The sequence below is a fragment of the Tachysurus vachellii genome, chromosome 26, assembly GCF_030014155.1.
Source record: "Tachysurus vachellii isolate PV-2020 chromosome 26, HZAU_Pvac_v1, whole genome shotgun sequence".
Taxonomy (NCBI): Eukaryota; Metazoa; Chordata; class Actinopteri; order Siluriformes; family Bagridae; genus Tachysurus; species Tachysurus vachellii.
The window spans coordinates 11,602,571-11,625,380 of NC_083485.1; the positions used below are offsets into that span (position 1 = coordinate 11,602,571).

Below are 22,810 nucleotides of genomic sequence, written 5' to 3' on the forward strand. Positions count from 1 at the left end.
ATCAGATGTTAAAATCACATATTTATTTTTAATCATGCCAAAATGTATGCATTAAGTTTAATATGATTATGGTGATTATTATGCATGCACAGTCAGACAGTTTGCAGCTCTAAATACTTTTTGGCTGGGAATCTTGCAGCTCGGTGTGAGGGGTTAAAGTGAGATGATGGTTCATGTTGACAGGGAGAGAGTTACCGAGAAAGCGCGAGACACCGAACACCAGCTGCGCGCGCTCTCGCCGTTAACCGTGTATCACTTGTAAACAGAACAGACAGCTCGAGCAACTACTCGTTTTTAATTCAGGGAAGCCAACAGACGGAGAAAGTCGTGTTTTATTCCGTCGAGAATGTTTTTTGGAAGTAAAAGTTGCTAATGGGGGGACGGTGTGTTTACCTCAGAGCTCTGATGTTATATCACGTTGCTTATCAGGATCTCTGCGCTGTCATCTGCTACAAGTCTGACTCAAGACGTCTTCATGGAATTAATTGATTCACTGAACCGAATAACATTTCGACTCATCTTTCCATCGGGCTTTTTCCTGCGGTGTTCTTCTCTTGTGAAGCAATGAAAGGAAGAAAATGAAAGGAATACTCGTTTAATACAAACTCTGCTCGGTGAACTACCAGATTTCAACCATTCGGAGGAGAAACGTTGAATTTTTAAAGCGTGTACGGCGAATCGATTCATTTTACATGACTTTTAAGTGAGTACGTCGATTCGACCCTTTTAAAACGACTCTTTTAAGTGAGTACATTGAGCGACTCCTTTCTTCTGAAACGACTAGTTAGTAGAGTGAATCGGTTCTTTCTTATAAAACACTATTTTGAAAGAGTAAAGTGAATCGATTCTTTTTGAACTATTATGTGTGTAGCTCGAATTGAGTCTACGACTATTTTGAATAAGGAGCGCGAATCGATTATTTTACGAAAGACTTAATTAATGCTTGTTATGAACTTGCTTGTTTCATGGAATTAATTGATTCACTGAACCGAAGAACATTTCGACTCATCTTTCCATCGGGATTTTGCTGCTGTGTTCTTCTCTTGTGAAGCAATGAAAGGAAGTTAAAGTTAAAAAATTAAATTAGAAATGAAGGGAATACTCATTTAATACAAACCCTGCTCAGTGAACTACCAGATTTCAACAATTCTGAGGAGAAACGTTGCATTTTTAAAGCGAGTACGCGAATCGATTCATTTTACATGACTCTTTTACGTGAGTACATCGATTCGACCCTTTTGAAAAGACTCTTTTAAGTGAGTACAGCGAATAGATCCTTTTAAGCTACTGCTGATATTTTGAGTGATTAGAGGGAATCGTTCTTTTTAAAACGACTCTTTTAAGTGAGTACATTGAGCGACTCCTTTATTCTGAAACGACTGGTTAGTAGAGTGAATCGGTTCTTTCTTATAAACCACTATTCTGAAAGAGTAAAGCGAATCGATTCTTTATGAACTGTTATATTACAGTATACAATAATTACTCGAATCGATTCTACGTCAATTTTAAATGAGGATCGCGAATCGATTCTTTTACAAAAGACTCTTTTAAGCAATTTGCAAGTATTAACCAAAACACCGCGCCAGTTTGTATTGTGCTGCTTTCGGCTAGTTTATTTTTTATCACTTAATGTAATTTAGTAATTTATGACATCACAAGATGCTGTCACATAGATATAAATCAGCTGGGTTTTAAAAGTGCCCACTTTGCAGACTATTTCTAAATGGCCCCTCAAAGCAGTTCATACAGCACAAATCAATCAGGACTAGTTTGTATTAAGAATAGTTTACATTGATGGTCAGAAAGAATCAAATTAGAAGGAGTCGTGATGCGCACAGCTACACCTGAGAATTCAGTAGTGCAGGATGGGGGCTAGGCAGTCCAAGGGCCCCGAGGCTGGGCCTGGGCCACTCCTGGGGGTTTGGAGACGAGCTCAGGGCTCTTTACTGCTCCGCTCGTCCGAGCGCCCAGAGAACCCAGGGGTACCTGCTCCATACCACCGTCGCGTTGGCATGATTCAGGACATGCTGCTGAAGGCGAAGGAGGGGAGACAAGAAGAGGCCAGTGAGCTGCTGAAAAGTCTGAGACAGGTAAAATAACCACCAAACGGTTGTCTTAAAAGAATACTGAGTAGACGGAAAGTAACAAAGAACCTTTGGAGAACCTCTTGTATGGAGCTTCTGCAAGTGAGCCAACTTTCTGCTCTTGTAGATGGTCTCACATCCTCAGATCCACATAGCAAAACGTAGCAAGTTTCAAGCAAAATGATCTGCCAGTAGAATAAAAACATTTAAAGCATGAAGTGAGTAAACTCTAATTCTGATTATTTTAAGCCTGGTTACATTTTCTTGATTACACACAGCGGATGTTGTGTGTAGAGATTTGGTTTAAAAGGTGCTTGGGTATTACTTTAACATCGGATTATCTTCCAGGCTTTTTCATTTAGAGCTTCAATATCAAACTGAAAAGAAAAAACACGCTCAGTCTCCAGTTCCTTTTACTTTTCAGACACACACACGTGCACACACACACACACACACTCATGAACACATCAAAGTTCTCGTAAAGTAAGGATTATGCGTCTTCATCTCTTCTCTCTGTCTCAGAAACAGTATACTGCAGAGAAGAGAGATAGGATTTATCAGTTCATGAATATTTCATATGTCCATACATTCATTAGTGTGCACAGGTAATGTGGAAGACCACCTGCCTCTACACGTCCTCTCTCTCTCCCTCTCTCTCACACACGTTGTCCTGCCTCTCACTTTTCACAAGTGAAGCTACTCTCCAGCTATGCAGTGGTGCCACTTGCTCTGAAAAGTAAAGGCTGATTTATAATAGATGGTCATTTCATCGTGTCATGAGCAGTCAGCAGATCTACTCGAACGTATTTCCGTCTCGCTAGCGCATGCTAGTCTAAACATTGCGTCTCTATGGTAATTAAACTGATGGATTCATCACACTTGAAGCACCTGTGTTCATCTCTCTCTCTCTCTCTCTCTCTCTCTCTCTCTCTCTCGCATACGCACACACCAACTTTTGCTGCCATACCTTTAATTTCTGCAATGCAAATCAATATAGAACCCACATACAACACTATCTTTCTGAACATCTCATGCAGTTCCCAGAAAAAAGTCTACTTTCACCCCCCAGAGGCAAACAGAGGCGTCAAGGAACGAAGGTTCAGCATCAATAATTTTAAATGATTTGACCTTAATATAGAAAAGTACCAAAGTAAAGTTTTGGACAAAAATCATCAGGAAGTTAACTGCTTCATCCTGGTCAGGGTTGTGTTGAAGATGGAGTCTGTCCTGGGAACATTAGGGAAGAGTTGGGAATAAAGTCCTGAGTAGCTTGGGGAATTTTCTCCCTATTCTGAGTGACCAGTGATTTAAAACTTGTTAAAAAATGTATATAAGTTCCATTGATTTCTTCACATTTAGAGATGTTATGTAATCACGGGGCAGAACATGGAGTTATTGTTATTTTTATTACTCCATAGAGTTATTAAAAATGGAAGACCCATTGACACTGGAATCCAGCTGCGCCATGATTACTCGGAACCTGTTCAGCAAAGGAGGATCAGCCGACATGACTCTTAATGTTAATGCGTATTTTATTAATATGTTAAAAGGTGTAATTATGTAACCAGGAAATTTATTCTGGATTGAACATGAAGTCTGTTTTATTGAAGTGATCAATTATGGAATATTTGAGGGTCACACTGAGAACCGCTACGTGTTTTATTGTACTATACTTTTATATATAGGCAGGTAAATTATGTGTGTGTGTGTGTGTGTGTGTGTAGGATTTAGGTATGGAGTCGACGTCTCTGGACGATGTGCTGTACCGATATGCCAGCTTCCGCAATATGGTGGACCCCATCACCCATGACCTTATCATCAGCCTCGCTCGCTATGTGCAATGTACAAAAACGGTAGGATCACACATACACACACATACATACATGGAAATAGGAAGGAGGAATTATTTCTTTCTCTCTCTCTCTCTCTCTCTCTCTCTCTCTCTCTCTCTCTCTCTCTCTCTCACTCTCTTTCATGCCTTCATTTCTTTTCCTTCTCCTTTGTTCAGGAATAAAAGAAACAAGAAACTTTAGATAAAGTATGGCTGATTTTAGGATGAAAAACATGTGTGTGTGTGTGTGTGTGTGTGTGTGAAATAGAGCTAGAGAGAGAGAGAGAGAGAGAAAGAGACTCATTCTTACTGCAGTGAAGATTTTCCTCATTACTGCCCTAGTCTCAGGTTATTAAAGAGAGGAAACACAGTGATGGAGCTGCAGTGATATAAGTCACCAGCTCTGCAGCCTTATAGACAAACACTGTCTCTTTCACTCACCTATATATAGCATCTACAGCACAAGCAAGACGAAGACACACACACACACACACACACACACACACACACACAATCTTTTATTCTGCATAGGTTGTGAAGTTACTAGACAAGCTGCAGGTCTTTCCATATTCATATTCATTTTATGAGCATTATTCATCATGTGTGTGTGCGTGTGTGTGTGTGTGTGTGTGTGTGTGTTTTATGTTTGTTCTTAATCAGCGTTTTTTGATGTTGCCCAGTGCACAAGCTCTTTTGTATCTGGTCAGTGTTTTGTGGCGTTTGACTGAGCTCTTCTTGAATGGGGACGCAGGAAGGGAAGAGAGGATGAAAGAGAAAATCTCTAGTGAGGTATTAGCATAGAGCCTGTTGAGCTTAAACACACAAACACACACACACACACACACACACCCATCACCAAGAGCCCTATTTCAGCAAAATGAGTCACTCATCATAATTCTGCATGGCTAGATTTCTACTGTTTTGGTTAGAGTTAATGAACCAGAGACATACACTCACACGCAAACACAAACACACACACACACACACTTACAGAAGGATGGAAAGATGTCAGATGTAGAGACAGAGTAATGGAGATGAGGAGGTAATTTTGAGTCTCATAATTTGTCACAGCGTGTGGGTGTTTTTGTGGTGGTGTGCATGTGTGTGTTTGTGTATGCAGGCTATACTGTAAGTGCATGTGTGTGTTTGTGTATGCAGGCTATACTGTAAGTGCATGTGTGTGTTTGTGTATGCGCACTGTGCAAGTGTGCGTTCTCTGAAAAAGTAAAGAAATTAGAGAAATAGACAAAGTGAACAAAGAAGGACAATGAGAAATGTGAAATGTGATCATGATAAAACCACAGTACTGTACGGCTGTAAACACACACATACACCACACACACACACACACACACATACACACTATCTCTAGCTATATTTCCCAGAGGAAGCTGTTTTATAGCACTTTTCCTTTAGAATGTTCAGAATAAAATCTGTTTGTTGTGTTGTTCTCTCCATGTTCAAGACTTGGACTGAACTCAGACACACAGGAGGAGATGACTGATTAATCAGAAAAGGCCATTCTACTGACTCATGCCATCATTTGGAAGACAATCAGGACTGTGTCTCATCTCAAATACATACTTCCAGTCTAAATAGTACTGTATGTTGAATTAGTACACTATCAGTGCAGTCTGTAATGTATTTTAACTGATTTTATCAGTACTGCGGTACTTTCCTCTTCCTGTTGGGTTTTATCTGACATTCACAGACATTATCAGGACACACAGTGGTAGCTCAAGTGATTACGGCTATGGGTTGTTGGAGGTCAGGCTTTAAGCTGCCATTGCTGGGCCCCTAAGCAAGGCCCCTAACCCTTCCACCTCCATGGAAGCTGCAACATGGCTAAGCCTGCGCTCTGACCCCAACCTCCAAAGCTCACTGTGCTGTAATGCGTATATATGACAAAAATAATGGCTTCATGCCGATTCAGAATACGAGCTTGAGTTATATTCAGACCAGGCATCAGAATGGGGAACAAGTTTGATCCCAGTAACACTTAATGGGATGCTGGCATGCTTAATGGTAGGCAGGTTTGGATATTTCAGAGATGTTGATTTCTCCTTTATCTTGTGAACGCGAACGAGACCTTCCTAAGGATCCGCCTCCGGACCTGTAGTCGTCCGTGATGTGCCGTCCTTGATGTTCGTGGTGAACAGTTTTGCAGACAGCAGGACAGTGATCCAAGGTCACAAGTGCATATCTGTAAGTCTGGAACGTGACTCCGTCCGTGACACCCCGTAGCGAGAGGCAATCCATAAAGCCTGTGATTGGGCAGACAGGCACCCCATGGCTTCCTGGACCACAGTGAGCTCCTGCTGAGCAGCTCCGTGTGTGTGTGGGTGGATGGGGTGGTGGGGGATGGGGTGGTTGTATGGATGAGGGGAGGCAGGGGTGACCGTAGATGAGTCTGAGATCACTGAGAAGTGAGTAGAGAGAGATGTAAGAGAAGAAGTGCATTTACTGCCAAAGAGACACGGGACGCTGAGGCTGATCAATGCTTAACCACACAGTAGATAAATAACTGATTATTTTTAACACATCACATCTGTCTTCTCTCTCTCTCTCTCTCTCTCTCTCTCTCTAACAGGAGGGCGAGTCTCTGAGTGCCATGGAGAAGGTGTGTCGCCAGCTGACGTACCACCTGAGTCCTCATCCACGTTGGAGGCGACAGGGTCTTCTGAAGGGAAAACCCCAGGCCAGGTGAGCTCCAATTAAAGTGTTCAATAAAATAAGAACCCTAGACATTTTTTCATTCCTATGACAAATTAATTACCCTCTACATACAAATTAATAACAGCACCAATCAAGATAGCACCAGTGTATTGAGTTATCCGGCTAATTGTATTTCCCTGGCTGTTGAATGCAAGTTTATTCCCCAGTAGTTTTTAATAAAGTGCATCTCCTGAAACACTGTTCAAACTACCCACAGGGGGTGTTTAGTGGGTATTTCACAGCTCCAGGCTCACCAGTTGAATCTTACTCTTGGGTTTGTTCTCTCCATGTCCTTGTGGGGGTTTTTTTCTGCAAAAGACTGGCTGTATTATTGAATCACATCCAGTGTTCCTGGGATATGGTCCAGAACCATCGCCATTCTACAAATAATGACATCTTAGCAGGTGATAATATCTTGAATCTGGTCAGATTTATCTACTCTTTCATATTATAGGATTACAACGAAAAGAATATCAAGCCTGTTTCTAGGTACTGTATATTTCACTATTTCCAGCTGTAAAATATTCTCATGTTTTGGCAGATAGTTTTGCTTCATTCTAGAAATGAATGCTCAGTATTAGCAGAGAATTAGCTTAATAGTAGTTAAAAATCAATAGAGCAAAAAAAAAAAAACCATAAATAAAAAAAATCAAGGCTGAAAAATAGTTCATTCTGTTAAATTTGGTTTATTGTAATCTTCTAATAAGAAATAGATTGAAGATATTTTAACTTGCTCAGATTTGTTGCCGTGCATCGTGACCATTATAAAGTGCTGACTAAAGAATCAGTGATTCTTGAATTCATGAATCAGTGAATGAACTGAACCAAGCTACGATACAGACCCGTTTAAGTAAGCGCTGGTTTTTCTCCCTACATCTCTTGCCTTGCTCACACTTAAGATCACGTAGCGGGATTAAACAGCACAGAGTGACAAATTGTGTCATTTCCCCACCGAAGCCAGATTGCTCCTTGCTCTTTATGAGAGGAAAAGCGACTCAGCTTTTTTATGTGCAGGAATCAAATTTGCACTAGGCGATATGATTCGCAAGAAGCTCTGGAGGCCTTTTTGTGGCAAAATGATTTACAGAGCGGTTCTGCTCTCACTGAGAAATTTTTCTAAAAGCAATACTTGCAATGAGTTACTGAATCTGAATCACTGAATCAACTTGTAGCAAAATGAACTGAATTGTATGATTCATCATTTAGACATAATAGTTTTCGGTCAAACCGATTCGCATTTAACAGACAGACAGATGCAGACAGACAGATGCAGACAGACAGACTCAGACAGACAGGCAGACAAACAGACTCAGACAGGCAGACAGATGCAGACAGACAGATGCAGACAGACAGATGCAGACAGACAGATGCAAACAGACAGACAGACTCAGACAGATGCAGACAGGCAGACAGACGCAGGCAGACAGATGCAGACAGACAGATGCAGACAGACAGATGCAGACAGACAGACTCAGACAGACAGACTCAAACAGAAAGACAGACTCAAACAGAAAGACAGACTCAGACAGATGCAGACAGACTCAGACAGGCAGACAGATGCAGGCAGACAGATGCAGGCAGACAGATGCAGGCAGACAGATGTAGGTAGACAGATGCAGACAGACAGATGCAGACAGACAGATGCAGACAGACAGACTCAGACAGACAGACTCAAACAGACAGACAGACTCAGACAGATGCAGACAGACTCAGACAGACAGGCAGACAAACAGACTCAGACAGGCAGACAGATGCAGACAGACTCAGACAGGCAGACAGACAGATAGATTTTATTAACATGTTTATCCATCATTTCTGTGTTCATTACCATGTAATTAGAATGTCTTATTACTTTTATTGATTTAACTGACCTATATTTAGTGTGTGTGTGTGTATCTTGGACAAAATATCCCACAGAGAGTTTTCTAGTTTTTTTGTTAAAATATTTATGTTGTAATCTTTTGCGCATGTGTGTATGTGTGTCTGATTATATCTTGGTAGAGACCAAATGTTCCCACAAGGATAAGAATATCTGATGTGTGGGATCATCTGGCTTTTTCTTTTTTTTTTATTTTAAGCTAGCCAAAGTTTAGCATTAGATTTTTGTATAGCATGTCATGGCATATCCTTACAAAGAGTGTGTGAGTGTGTGAGTGTGTGAGTGTGTGAGTGTGTGAGTGTGTGAGTGAGTGTGTGAGTGAGTGTGTGAGTGAGTGTGTGAGTGAGTGAGTGTGTGTGTGTGTGTGAGTGTGTGTGTGTGTGTGTGAGTGTGTGTGAGTGTGTGTGTGAGTGTGTGAGTGAGTGTGTGAGTGAGTGAGTGTGTGAGTGAGTGAGTGAGTGAGTGAGTGAGTGAGTGAGTGTGTGAGTGTGTGAGTGAGTGAGTGAGTGAGTGAGTGAGTGAGTGTGTGAGTGTGTGAGTGTGTGAGTGTGTGAGTGTGTGAGTGTGAGTGTGTGTGTGTGTGTTTCCCAAAGCTTAGCTTGTCCCATGGGATTAGGACCTTACTAGCTCTGGAACATTTTCCCATTCTCATGGATTTCAAACACACACACACACACACACACACACACACACACACACACACTTTTACATTAAATATGCTACATTATGACTAGGAAATTTCATTACCACATTTTTCTGAATTTTGATCAAAAGGTAATTGTTATACGAAAATGATTAAATTATTAATAATTAGTATAACTGTAACCATGTGTACAGCTTGTTCCTTTATTTTGACTTGCTCTTCTGAAGAGATCCGTGTTCAAATGGAACTTATAAACATGACGATATGGGAGATCACAAACAAAAGACACATGGACAACATGGTTAGCAGTAGAAGAGTGAGCTGTTCGTGTCAAATCTTAAAAACAGTGAACACATGACTGAATAATTCAGAATCAATTTTCAGGTCGAAGTGTGAGAGTGTGTGTGTGAGAGTGTGTGTGTGAGAGTGTGTGTGTGAGAGTGTGTGTGTGAGAGTGTGTGTGTGAGAGTGTGTGTGTGAGAGTGTGTGTGTGAGAGTGTGTGTGTGAGAGTGTGTGTGAGAGTGTGTGTGAGAGTGTGTGTGAGAGTGTGTGTGAGAGTGTGTGTGAGAGTGTGTGTGTGAGTGTGTGTGTGAGTGTGTGTGTGAGTGTGTGTGTGAGTGTGTGTGTGAGTGTGTGTGTGAGTGTGTGTGTGAGTGTGTGTGTGAGAGTGTGTGTGTGAGAGTGTGTGTGTGAGAGTGTGTGTGTGAGAGTGTGTGTGTGAGAGTGTGTGTGTGAGAGTGTGTGTGTGAGAGTGTGTGTGTGAGAGTGTGTGTGTTTGAGAGCGTGTGTGTGTGTGTGTGTGTGTGAGAGCGTGTGTGTGTGTGAGAGTGTGTCTGTGAGAGTGTGTCTGTGAGAGTGTGTGTGAGTGTGTCTGTGAGAGTGTGTGTGAGAGTGTGTGTGTGTGAGAGTGTGTGTGTGAGAGTGTGTGTGTGAGAGTGTGTGTGTGTGAGAGTGTGTGTGTGTGAGAGTGTGTGTGTGTGAGAGTGTGTGTGTGAGAGAGCGTGTGTGTGTGTGAGAGCGTGTGTGTCTGTGAGAGTGTGTGTGTGTAAATAAGTTGCTCAAATGATGATCGTGATTATAAGGAAGAGATTTAATCACTGTTATACCTACAAATGAAAAATGACTGCACAATTAATCAGATCCTAATAGAGATCATGATTTTTGGCTTTATCTGTCCATTAAACAGGAAGGATATCGTCACGATCTGGTAACTTGGGCTAATTGGTGAACATTAGAACTGGTGTTTACGGCACGCTGCATTAGATTTTAATTGATTTGTCAAATTTGATTCATTTTTGGCATTTCAACAAAACAATTAGTGGGCTTAAGGTGTCTTCCTTGGATTTAAAGATTTATTCCTTTGAAGGAATTAAGTCACATAACGATCAGGTGTTTGGTTCTTGAATTTTCTTGACTCATACTGAACGATAGATGAACGATTCCTTTTTAGAATGCATTTCAGAGAAAGAATGTGGAATACACTTTAACTAAATATAGAAGTAGTGTCGAGATGGAAAAACAGCACCCTGGTGTCAATGTCCATGTGAATCCGTCCCTAACCTAAACAGACACTTATAAAACAGCCCAGAGACTCCTCGCTCCCGGAAAACACTAGTGTCAAGAGCCGAGCAGTGAAAAACCAATTAGGGTGAGTACCAGTGACAATTACGGAGCATAATCCCATTTCCTGTGAGAAAGTGGTCCATTTCATTGTACGCCAGTTTTCCCGTCACATGGCTTCGGATCTCTGAGCATGCTTCTGCCGGAGGGAGAGCCCCAGTAGCATAGTGACCCTGCTCGTTAGTGGAACAGAGAGAGAGAGAGAAAGAGAGAGAGAGAGAGAGAGAGAGAGAGAGAGAGAGAGAGAGATGGACCTGTGGGTGGGGGAGCAGAGAAAGCATGAAAGAAAGAGATTGCAAGAACGAGAACTAGAGAAAGTAAGATGGCTAGTTAAAAAGAACGAGAGAGAGCGAGAGACAAAAGAGAAGAAAGACAAAGAGTGAAATGAAAGAAATAAATTGAAAGAGGGAGACAGGGTTCAGGAGCAATAGACTGAGCCAGTTAGAGATGGTGAAAAAGAAGAAGGAATGCCCTTAGGTGCCATTTCTAGGGCCGTGATGAAAGAAAAGTGATAAAAAAAAAAAATCGATCACCGAAGGGACCAACTGAGCATTAGGTTTGAGTATGAAGCAATATATTACATTCTGTAAAAGTAAATTAAAACTGAAAACAGTGGAAGCTTTTAGATATTGCGTAATCGACGTTATCGATGGTACTCTGAGGTAACATTACATAGCCTGCACCTTTCTGTTTGTTTTGGTTGGACATTTTGCTGCCTGTATCAGGTTTATACTTTACAATTTTCAGCTGGATGGGGGGCACGGTGGCTTAGTGGTTAGCACGTTCGCCTCACACCTCCAGGGTCGGGGTTCGATTCCCGTAGCGGTAGAAGATGAATGAATGAATGAATGAATTTTCAGCGGGAGGACTGAAGTACATATCACCGTGAAAGGTTTCGTGAGTTAAGATCGATACGACGGTTTACACGACCAAAGATGGCCGACAACAAAGTTCGGGTTCATTCATTCATCTTTTACCGCTTATCCGAACTACCTCGGGTCACGGGGAGCCTGTGCCTATCTCAGGTGTCATCGGGCATCAAGGCAGGATACACCCTGGACGGAGTGCCAACCCATCGCAGGGCACACACACTCTCTCATTCACTCACGCAATCACACACTAGGGACAATTTTCCAGAGATGCCAATCAACCTACCATGCATGTCTTTGGACCGGGGGAGGAAACCGGAGTACCCGGAGGAAACCCCCGAGGCACGGGGAGAACATGCAAACGCCACACACACAAGGTGGAGGCGGGAATCGAACCCCGACCCTGGAGGTGTGAGGCGAACGTGCTAAACACTAAGCCACCGTGCCCCCCGAAGTTCGGGTTGTGTAGGAAATTTTTTTTAAATGAAATCTTTTTTTCAGGCAGAAAGTAATCTTTCCTAGTGCTACAGTTATGGTTCAGTGGAACTGATTAATTTGATATGGGAAAAAAAGACCCGCAAATGCCCGCATACAACATGCTTGGGATTTGAGTAGTTAAATTGTTATGTTGCTAGGCAACTGGGAAACATGGCATCTAGGCGTAAGCAAGCTTCATTAGATTCAAATACAGATAGATTTAAATCTGAATATGACTGCTGATGGGTTGATCTAAGAGCCACCAAAAGGAGGATATAGGATTGACGTTAAACTCCTGAGAGGCTGAAAATACAACAGACATACAAATACAATTTAGTTTCATTTATTCGTACTATTTTTTATATTATATTACTATTATCACCATTTGAACGAATAAAATTGCCATGGCAACAGGTGGACTACAATGTAACCCCCATCAAGGTGAGACACGTTATATTTAGAGCTATTAAGTCGTAAATAAAATAGCCATTAGTAGCATGTTTTATTTATCGCTACATGAGGTACAACCCAAGGCTTTTACATTTTTATGTTCAGCCCTGCAAATTTTTACAAAATCAGACTAAACAAACTAAAATCAATTGCAAATGAAAAGGAACTCCAAAACATCCTACAGCTTTTGAGTGTCCATTTGTTCCTTATTAAATTCAGTACTTCAGTGTTCGTGATCGTACATCAAAACAAAACAAAAACAAAGCTGCTGTTTTGTAAACTAACATTTGAGTGCGTTCCAAATGGCCGGTAATTTCCACCCAGACAGAGTGAACCCCTCAGACTGAGTAGGGCACGTCACAATGGACCCCAGTATAACACGTCCGTCAGCCTGGGGATCGCGTATCAATTGAAGCCTGCCATCTTTAACGACGTGTCAAAGGAATTAAAGAGAGAAATTGAGGAATTTTCTAGAACAAAGATACACAAATTCTTCCTACAGTATTTTCAATTCATTGTTAATCGACGTTATTGTGGCTGTTTAATGTTGTGGAAGGTTAGCTAGCTCCTGTTATTACTTATATATTACTTATTCTATAACAGCTAGCTAGAAACACTGGAAACGTCACCATGGCAACAGATAAGTGTGTTTTCTAAATCTGTAACGTTTATGTGGTGCATTTACCGAACAAGTGCTTGTTACTATAGAAACGATAACAGATCAAAGTGATTTGCAGACTCGTCTCGGTCTCTCAGTAGCCAGGACCACTGAAACTCAATTACAAACCTTCTGGTCAATGACGAATTGAGAATTCAGCGACACTGACACCGTTCAGCATTTACGCACTTGTTATTTTTTTTGATAAGTGATGTCCTTTCGAAGTATCACTTCAGCGCACGAAGGCATCTCATTTGGCGAATACGTTTGTCCTCGATTCCTCGTGTCCTTGTTTCCTTTTTTGGGTAAACAAGGAGATGAACATTCAAAGAACTGAGAGCATTTACACTTACTTTTAGAGCATTTGGCAGACGTTCTTATGCAGAGCGACGTACAAAAGTGCTTTGAAGTCCCTGTCGATGAATACATTAACACTGGTTCAGATCACATCGTGAAGGATGTGGTAGCCTAGTGGTTAAGGTGTTGGACTACTGTTGGAGGGTCATGAGTTTGAATCTCACCCCCACCAAGCTGCCACTGCTGGGCCCCTGAGCAAGGCCCTTAAAATACTTATACATTAATGTATAAACTGAAATAAAATGTAAGGTTTGCTAAACAGCTACCATTTAAATCTCACTGGACGAGATATAGAGTCGACCGAATTGCAGACCTGTTGTTCCTACAGTACGATGCCTTGCCTGTTAATTAGGAGAAGTGGGTGTGTGAAAATCAGACCAAGCGAACAGGCAGCACGAAAGAGAAAGACCGAGAGAGCTGGTAAAATAAAATAGTAAGAGAGTGAGTGAGAAACGTATACATTTAACAGCCAAAAATGGCAGGTATGCCTGGTGTGTTTGGGCTGCGATGTAGAACCTGACAAGTCGTTTGCTTTATTTCTGTCTGTCATGTACTGTATGAATCATGAAGATCTTTGGTCTGGTACAAATAGCACAGTAACAGTCTTATTTCTTGTCTGATTCACTTTTCAATTTATCACACACACACACACACACACACACACACACACCATCCCATCCCTCAGTGAGTCACTGTGAGTTAGTTGCTCTCCAACAGCATACTGATAACTTCTCTCTCTAATAGCTGTGATGGCAGAGCCTATAGATCTGAGTGCCGCTGACCAAAGCTGTCCATTATTGGAAAAGCCTCGCTAATTGTGTTAGTATTGACCAGTGGGCTGACAACTTGCCCTTTCAACAATGGCTATTCACTTGCTTTAGTTGTGGTCCTGTGCATGTCTGTGGGTCTTTTTTTGGATGTGTGTGTGTGTGTGTGTGTGTGTGTGGCTTTTGCCTTGGTTGAATAGAGTCTGGAATCCAATGGTGCCTTTAAACTGTGCATTTAATGAAAGACGACTTAAGGACGACAGATTTATTTCACCGTCGTCGTTACTGGACGCATCGCTCTACTGTTACTGTGTGTGGCTTTAGTACATGTTACTGCATAGAAAGTAAATCATTCTTTCAAATTCTTCACAATCATTAGTTCTGCTCATGCCATCAATAGACTCGATCTGGGCATGTGCAGGAAAACAGGGTAAACAATATTATTGGTCAAAGTGAGCTTGAGGTAAAAAAAATTTGGCTGTTAGCAATGTGTGAGCTGTCGTCTTCCCATCGGTGGCTTTTACACCAGCTTTGTAGCTCGCTCGTTCTCTCTTTCTCTCTCTCTGTCTCCCTGTGTCTCTCTGTCTCTCTTTTCCTACCTATCTCTCTCTGTCTCTCTCTCCCTCGCTGTCTCTCTCTCTCTGTCTCTCTCTCTCTCTCTCTCTCTCTCTCTCTTAGTATGTCTCTCTCTCCCCCGTGTCTCTCTCCCTCTCTCTCTCCCCCTCCCTATCTCTCCCTGTGTCTCTCTCCCTCTCTCTCTCTCTCTCTCTCTCTCTCTCTCCTGTGTCTCTCTCTCCCTCACCATTTCTCTCTCTATGTCTCTCTCTCTCTCTCTCTCTCTCTCTCTCTCTCTCTCTCTATGTCTCTCTCTCTCCCTCCCTTCCTATCTCTCTCTCTCTCTCTCCCTATCTCTCTCCCTATGTCTCTCTTTCCCATGTTTCTCTCTATTTCTTTCTCTTTATGTCCCTAAATCATTCTATCACTCTTCCAGTCTGTCCTGTTAATACATGCAGTTTAGAAGAGGACAGAAATGAAACAGACAGTGCTTCCTGATCATGACTCATCAGATAGAAGCACGCTCTTTGTTGTTTACACTCAGAGGAACAGACTATTTGTGCAGGCGTGTGTGTTTCCCTTGAGGGAGGCCTGCGCATGTGTGTGTGTGTGTGTGTTAGGGGAAATGAGTGCAGTTTGTGCTTGTGTTAGTCCCTCTGGGTTCCAACATGTACGTGTATAAGGGCAGAGGTTTAGGTGTGTAGGAAAGAGAGAAAAAGTGTGTCTGTGTGTGTGTTTCTGTGTGCATGCCCACTCTTGTACAGTAAGTGAAGAGAAAAGTGTGTGTGTCTGTGTGTGTGTGTGTGTGTGTGTGTGTGTGTGTGTGTGTGTGTGTATTAGTATATGTGTGTTATATTTACTGGTTATATTATTATGTGTGGGAAGCTGTCAGTTAAGTTAACATTTGATTTTTAAATATTCTGCAAGATCCATTTCTCTCTCTCTCTCTCTCTCTCTCTCTCTCTCTCTCTCTCTCTCTCTCTCTCTCTCTCTCTCTCACTCTCTCACACTCACACTCACTCACTCACGCACATTTGAATGCCCTGTATATTAAACTTATACATCATTTTAAAATAAAGATAAAGTCAATCTTCTACACAAGTCCACAACGTACATCCTTTTTTTTCCTTAAGTAGTTTTCAAGCTTTTTTTTTTTCTTGCTTGTTCTTGCTTTCACTTCTATACATCTTTATGTTTTCTTTCTTTATTTGTAATTGAAATTCCAGAACAGTAAAATATGCAGTACCTTTCTCAAGACAGACATTAAGCTACAAAAAAGAATTACATGTCCATACGTCTGTTCAGGTTGTTCGTATAACAATGTTGAATGCTCATTATTTTATTTTTACGATACATAGAATTAAGCATTCATTTTGGATTCTGTGATATATTCTGTAAAAGAAATTCACTATTATATTCAAACCAAACCCTTCAAACATACTGAAATATGGAGGAAGCAGATTGTCCATAACGTCCCACTCTAATGCAAACTCTTCTTCTCTCTCAGCCTGAAGGCAGTTCTCTCCGTGTCGCCGGATGGCACCGTGGATTTATCCGGGCTCCCTCTTTCACGCCGTGACGCGGAACGCCTGGTGATCCACCTCCAGCGCAACTCTGCCCGTGTTCGTTGCGTCGAGCTGGGTTTCACCGAGCTCACGGACGATATGTTGCTGATGTTGCTGCCCACCTTATCATCTCTGCCTGCTCTGGAGAGTCTATCTCTTAATGGCAACCGGCTGACCCGTGGAGTCCTGCGTCAGCTCACCGACACCCTCAAGGAGCCGAGAAGCTTCCCTGCTCTGGCGTGGGTCGACCTGGGTAACAACGTGGACATCTTTTCTTTGCCTCAGGCTTTTTTACTGAGCCTGCGTAAGCGCTGTCCGAAACAGGGTAACTTACCCACCATACAGGAGCAGCCAGAACAAGGGGGTGGGGCAGGGGGCGGGGCATGTGGGACTGTAGGATTAGAGGAGGTCGGAGAAGATTCAGACTGATTTCCTGGTGTTAGGGGATGACGGTGGTGGGTGGGAGTTGATGACCATCAAGCTACGAGGATAAGGATGCGGATTGCAATGTTTCAGTTTGTGGGCGGAGTCATATTATTAATGGACTTCATTTTACAATGATGTGTGCGTTCTTATTCGGGCACAGATGGAGGAATTTACACATGACTTGTGTCCATACTTAAAGCCTTCATCGTATATTTCCGATGTCAGTGCACTCCACGGGCTCACATCCGGCTCGGACCCTGGACCGTCTTCGTAGTTGTCCTGCAGTAACAATAAGACTGGTCTGGGAATATCTGCGTGGTTTTTGCAAGATATGTATTGAGCTCAACATGTTTGGAAGACACAAATGTCTTCTAGATGTACCTGTTGATTGAAGACTGTCCTGGATCTCCTAAAATTCCCTGCAATCAATCTGCTTTGAAATTCTTCTGTACTGGACCAGTTGTGTTGGACATGCAGTGTACTTGGGGTAGCAATTAGATAGCAAAATGAACCATTTATTTGTATGCGTTATTTTAATGACCCTCTTCTGAGTGATTCTTCAAAAATGCACATACTTTCATCATACTTTCAGATGTATATATTCTTTATTTAACCCCAAAACTGTTTTCTTAGCCAGTTATTTTTACACTTCTCAGACATAATCATGTGCCGTCTTTTGTATTCGTTTTCACACTGGATTTAAACACAGTTTAATCTGTGTCCCAATCCCAAATGGCTTCTAATTCTCTATACAGTCCCCAGAAATTATAAAATGAAAACTTGATCATTTGTGAAATTATCCAGTTACACAGATACAGGTCAAGAGCCTCAGTTAGTGATCACATGGTCTAACATCAGAGTGAGGGAAAAAATGGTTTTCAGAATCAGCTGATCTCCTGATCTCAACGGAATAGTGTGAAAAACAAGAAGCATCCAATTGATTGGCAGTTCTGCATCGAAAATGCTTCGTTGATATGAATTACCAGACTGCTTTAAGCTGACAAGATGGCTACAGTAACTCAAATAATCACACAAATAATCAAACTTTACAGCCGTACAGAGCGTAAACGCATCTCATAAAATCAGCCATTGAAAAGCATTAGAAGAACACGGTTCACTTCTATCAGACAGGAACAGGGTTCTGGGGCTACAGTGGGCACTGGGTCACCTGGTGATTGTCAAGTGTCCACTGTAACTTGTTCTTTTCTTGGAGACTCTAGATAGTAAACGCCCAAAATAACATTTAGAATTCAGCCATAGGTAGAGTTGGAAATGGCTAACAACTTGTACATCTTATACCATCTGTTTTATTTAAAACTACAGGACGTACTATTTTGGAAACCCGTCCTCTCTGGTAGTAAAACGTTATTGCAAGCTATTTAAGGAAGAAGGGATCATTAACTGGTTTGTGCTGAATTGTTCTTCAATGCATGGAATAATCTCATGTGTCAAGGTAATATACGCAATCACAAAGAATTTAATGCTGTATCCAAAACAGCCTACTGTATGTAGTCTTTTCTAGCTAAACATTTTCACAACAAGCTAATGATACAAATTCCCAGTGAGGATCGATGTTCTGGGATCGCATGGTTAGCATGTTTGCCTCGCACGTCACGGTATGGGGTTTAACTCCATCATATTTTGCATGTTTTCTCCGGGGTTTCTTCATGTACCCTGGTTTCATCCCCAGTCCAAAGACTTGCACTGTAGGTAAATTGGTATCTCTAATTTGTCTGGAGTGAGTGTGTGAGTGAGTGAGTGTGAGTGAGTGAGTGTGTGTGAGTGAGTGTGAGTGAGTGAGTGTGTGTGAGTGAGTGAGTGAGTGTGTGTGAGTGAGTGTGTGTGTGTGAGTGTGTGTGAGTGTCTGTGAGTGTGTGTGGGTGTGTGTGTGTGTGTGTGAGTGAGTGAGTGAGTGTATGAGTGTGTGTGTATGAGTGTGTGTATGAGTGTGTGTGTGAGTGTGTGTGTGTGTGTATGAGTGTGTGTGTGAGTGTGTGTGAGTGTGTGTGTGTGTGATTGAGCCTAGTGGCTTCTTGTGATGCTGTGTAGGATTAGCGCTACAAAAGATGGAGGGGTGGATGGTTGGATGGATGGAGGGAAGGCTGTATGGATGGAGAGAGGGATGTACATATGCATGTATGGATGGATGGATGGATGGAGGGATGTATGAATGGAGGAAAGGATAGAAGGATGGATGGATGGACAGAATAATGTGCTGCCAGTCTTTTTCTAGCCAGCCAAATGTTCAGCAAACAAAAGATACAGCTAATTCTGGCCTGAGTCTGTTTTTCTCTTATAGTATTATTATATTCACTCTGACCTCCGTTGAGTTTGTTCTCCCTCTCTCCCTCTTTCTCTGTCTCTCTCACCTCATTAGCCATTTCTCATCATTATGCCCCATATCTGGTTGTGATAATGTTTATTACAGTTTATCTGAGACATACAAGAGAACATACAAGTCCATCTTTTTCACTAATTCCACCCTGACACACTTGACCCAGCACTGACTGAATTACCAGTGCAGGACTGTCAGGGTGACTCACAGCAGCACAGAAGAATCAAACTATACAGCAGCTTCTGACTCAATAACCATGGTTTTTAGCTTTCATTTGGAAATTCTGAATCTGTGTTAATAAAAAAAGGACATGAATGACATTCATTCTGAGCCCTTTTCCTATTCTAGAAGGGATGAGACGGTTTAAAGAAACATGTTTTGATAGAATTACATTTAGGCTACGTTTTACTGAAAGGGGGGGGGGGGGGGATTTGTCTAATATTATGAAAATTTGAACAGTATTTAAACAGTAAGGTTCGGGTTCGGACGTTTTAACGTGAAGATGCGTTATTTAAATCAACACTCGAGAAGAGTGTTAGCCACAGAGAAGAAAGTATTACGAGTTAATATCACACAATTACGAGTTAATATCACACAGTTGTGACTTAAAAACCACCGCAGTGTAGTTTGGTTTGGGGTTTAAGAGAGCGCTTAGTAAGCGTGAAGCGTGACGTTAGACTCAAACCCAAAACTAAGATATTGTCTTACAATACAGGCTATTTTTTTTTTTTCTCTTGCTATTAACGTTCACAGTACTTCTGGTGTCGAGTAGAGGTGTGTTTCTCGTGACCGGGATCAAAAGACACATGAGATTGAAGTGAGGTTTTTTACTTTCATGATGGTACAATCCAGCGGGTCAGATGTGGAGCTCGCAGGATAAACAAAGACCAAAGAACACAGAACATGCTGCTTTATTCGTTTCCTCATTCTTACTAACTGTCTGTTTTGGGTTGCTGTTTTTATTCCAGTCAATTCAGATGACGACTATACAACTAGAATCGGTTGTAGAGGTATTAATGCAAACCAGTTACAATGTGAAATCTTACCAGGATGTTAGAGCTGGAGAGACTACAGTGTAACTTCCTGTTAGGGGTTGCTACAGCAAATCATCAGTTTCCACCTCTCTATCCTCGGCATCCTCTACACTCACACCAGTTACCTTCATGTCCTCATTTAACACATCCATATATCTCCTCTTTGTCCTTCCTCTTGACCTCTTACCTGGCAGCTCCATCTCCAGCACCCTTCTACCAATATAACCATCTCCCTCCTCTGTAGATGTCCAAACCATCTCAATCTAGCCTCTCTGACCTTGTCCCCAAAACAGACAACCTGAGCTGTCCCTCTGATGTGCTCGTTCCTAATCCTGTCCATCCTCGTCACTCCTAAAGAGAACCTCAACATCCTCATCTCTGCTACCTCCATCTCTGCCTCGTGTCTTTTCCTCACTGCTACAGTCTCTAACCAATACAGCAGAGCTGAGAACCTCAACATCCCCATCTCTGCTACCTCCATCTCTGCCTCGTGTCTTTTCCTCACTGCTACAGTCTCTAACCCATACAGCAGCGCTGAGAACCTCAACATCCTCATCTCTGCTACCTCCATCTCTGCCTCGTATCTTTTCATCACTGCTACAGTCTCTAACCCATACAGCAGAGCTGAGAACCTCAACATCCTCATCTCTGCTACCTCCATCTCTGCCTCGTATCTTTTCCTCACTACTACAGTCTCTAACCCATACAGCAGCGCTGAGAACCTCAACATCCTCATCTCTGCTGCCTCCATCTCTGACTCGTGTCTTTTCCTCACTGCTACAGTCTCTAACCCATAAAGCAGCGCTGAGAACCTCAACATCCTCATCTCTGCTGCCTCCATCTCTGACTCGTGTCTTTTCCTCACTGCTACAGTCTCTAACCCATACAGCAGCGCTGAGAACCTCAACATCCTCATCTCTGCTACCTCCATCTCTGCCTCGTATCTTTTCCTCACTGCTACAGTCTCTAACCCATACAGCAGAGCTGAGAACCTCAACATCCTCATCTCTGCTACCTCCATCTCTGCCTCATGTCTTTTCCTCACTGCTACAGTCTCTAACCCATACAGCAGAGTTGAGAACCTCAACATCCTCATCTCTGCTACCTCCATCTCTGCCTCGTATCTTTTCCTCACTGCTACAGTCTCTAACCCATACAGCAGAGCTGAGAACCTCAACATCCTCATCTCTGCTACCTCCATCTCTGCCTCGTATCTTTTCCTCACTGCTACAGTCTCTAACCCATACAGCAGAGCTGAGAACCTCAACATCCTCATCTCTGCTACCTCCATCTCTGCCTCGTATCTTTTCCTCACTGCTACAGTCTCTAACCCATACAGCAGAGCTGAGAACCTCAACATCCTCATCTCTGCTACCTCCATCTCTGCCTCGTGTCTTTTCCTCACTGCTACAGTCTCTAACCCATACAGCAGAGCTGAGAATCTCAACATCCTCATCTCTGCTACCTCCATCTCTGCCTCGTATCTTTTCCTCACTGCTACAGTCTCTAACCCATACAGCAGAGCTGAGAACCTCAACATCCTCATCTCTGCTACCTCCATCTCTGCCTCGTGTCTTTTCCTCACTGCTACAGTCTCTAACCCATACAGCAGAGCTGAGAACCTCAACATCCTCATCTCTGCTACCTCCATCTCTGCCTCGTATCTTTTCCTCACTGCTACAGTCTCTAACCCATACAGCAGAGTTGAGAACCTCAACATCCTCATCTCTGCTACCTCCATCTCTGCCTCGTGTCTTTTCCTCACTACTACAGTCTCTAACCCATACAGCAGCGCTGAGAACCTCAACATCCTCATCTCTGCTGCCTCCATCTCTGACTCGTGTCTTTTCCTCACTGCTACAGTCTCTAACCCATAAAGCAGCGCTGAGAACCTCAACATCCTCATCTCTGCTGCCTCCATCTCTGACTCGTGTCTTTTCCTCACTGCTACAGTCTCTAACCCATACAGCAGCGCTGAGAACCTCAACATCCTCATCTCTGCTACCTCCATCTCTGCCTCGTATCTTTTCCTCACTGCTACAGTCTCTAACCCATACAGCAGAGCTGAGAACCTCAACATCCTCATCTCTGCTACCTCCATCTCTGCCTCATGTCTTTTCCTCACTGCTACAGTCTCTAACCCATACAGCAGAGTTGAGAACCTCAACATCCTCATCTCTGCTACCTCCATCTCTGCCTCGTATCTTTTCCTCACTGCTACAGTCTCTAACCCATACAGCAGAGCTGAGAACCTCAACATCCTCATCTCTGCTACCTCCATCTCTGCCTCGTATCTTTTCCTCACTGCTACAGTCTCTAACCCATACAGCAGAGCTGAGAACCTCAACATCCTCATCTCTGCTACCTCCATCTCTGCCTCGTGTCTTTTCCTCACTGCTACAGTCTCTAACACATACAGCAGAGCTGAGAATCTCAACATCCTCATCTCTGCTACCTCCATCTCTGCCTCGTATCTTTTCCTCACTGCTACAGTCTCTAACCCATACAGCAGAGCTGAGAACCTCAACATCCTCATCTCTGCTA

At 42.6% G+C, this 22,810-nt stretch overlaps 2 protein-coding genes across 2 annotated transcripts; both read left to right on the forward strand.

The window, feature by feature from the left end:
• Positions 1-37: 37 nt before the first annotated feature.
• LOC132840922 (leucine-rich repeat-containing protein 75A-like) lies at positions 38-20,723 on the forward strand. The gene is made up of 4 exons (XM_060863009.1): positions 38-2,090; positions 3,809-3,937; positions 6,506-6,618; positions 16,414-20,723. Exons 1-4 carry the CDS (start codon positions 1,866-1,868, stop codon positions 16,898-16,900), a joined length of 954 nt encoding a protein of 317 aa, XP_060718992.1. The 5' UTR covers positions 38-1,865; the 3' UTR covers positions 16,901-20,723.
• LOC132841394 (uncharacterized) lies at positions 20,071-22,291 on the forward strand. Its single transcript, XM_060863749.1, has 3 exons — positions 20,071-20,087; positions 21,066-21,641; positions 21,732-22,291. Exons 1-3 carry the CDS (start codon positions 20,071-20,073, stop codon positions 22,141-22,143), a joined length of 1,005 nt encoding a protein of 334 aa, XP_060719732.1. The 3' UTR covers positions 22,144-22,291.
• Positions 22,292-22,810: the final 519 nt, after the last annotated feature.

Excerpts from the sequence above, each read along its gene's own strand:
- LOC132840922 (XM_060863009.1), top strand. The coding sequence starts at position 1,866 with ATGGGGGCTAGGCAGTCCAAGGGCCCCGAGGCTGGGCCTGGGCCACTC. Across the intron at positions 2,091-3,808 it reads TGCTGAAAAGTCTGAGACAG|GATTTAGGTATGGAGTCGAC; the intron begins GTAAAATAACCA and ends GTGTGTGTGTAG. Across the intron at positions 3,938-6,505 it reads ATGTGCAATGTACAAAAACG|GAGGGCGAGTCTCTGAGTGC; the intron begins GTAGGATCACAC and ends TCTCTCTAACAG.
- LOC132841394 (XM_060863749.1), top strand. Across the intron at positions 21,642-21,731 it reads AACATCCTCATCTCTGCTAC|CTCCATCTCTGCCTCGTATC; the intron begins CTCCATCTCTGC and ends CATCTCTGCTAC.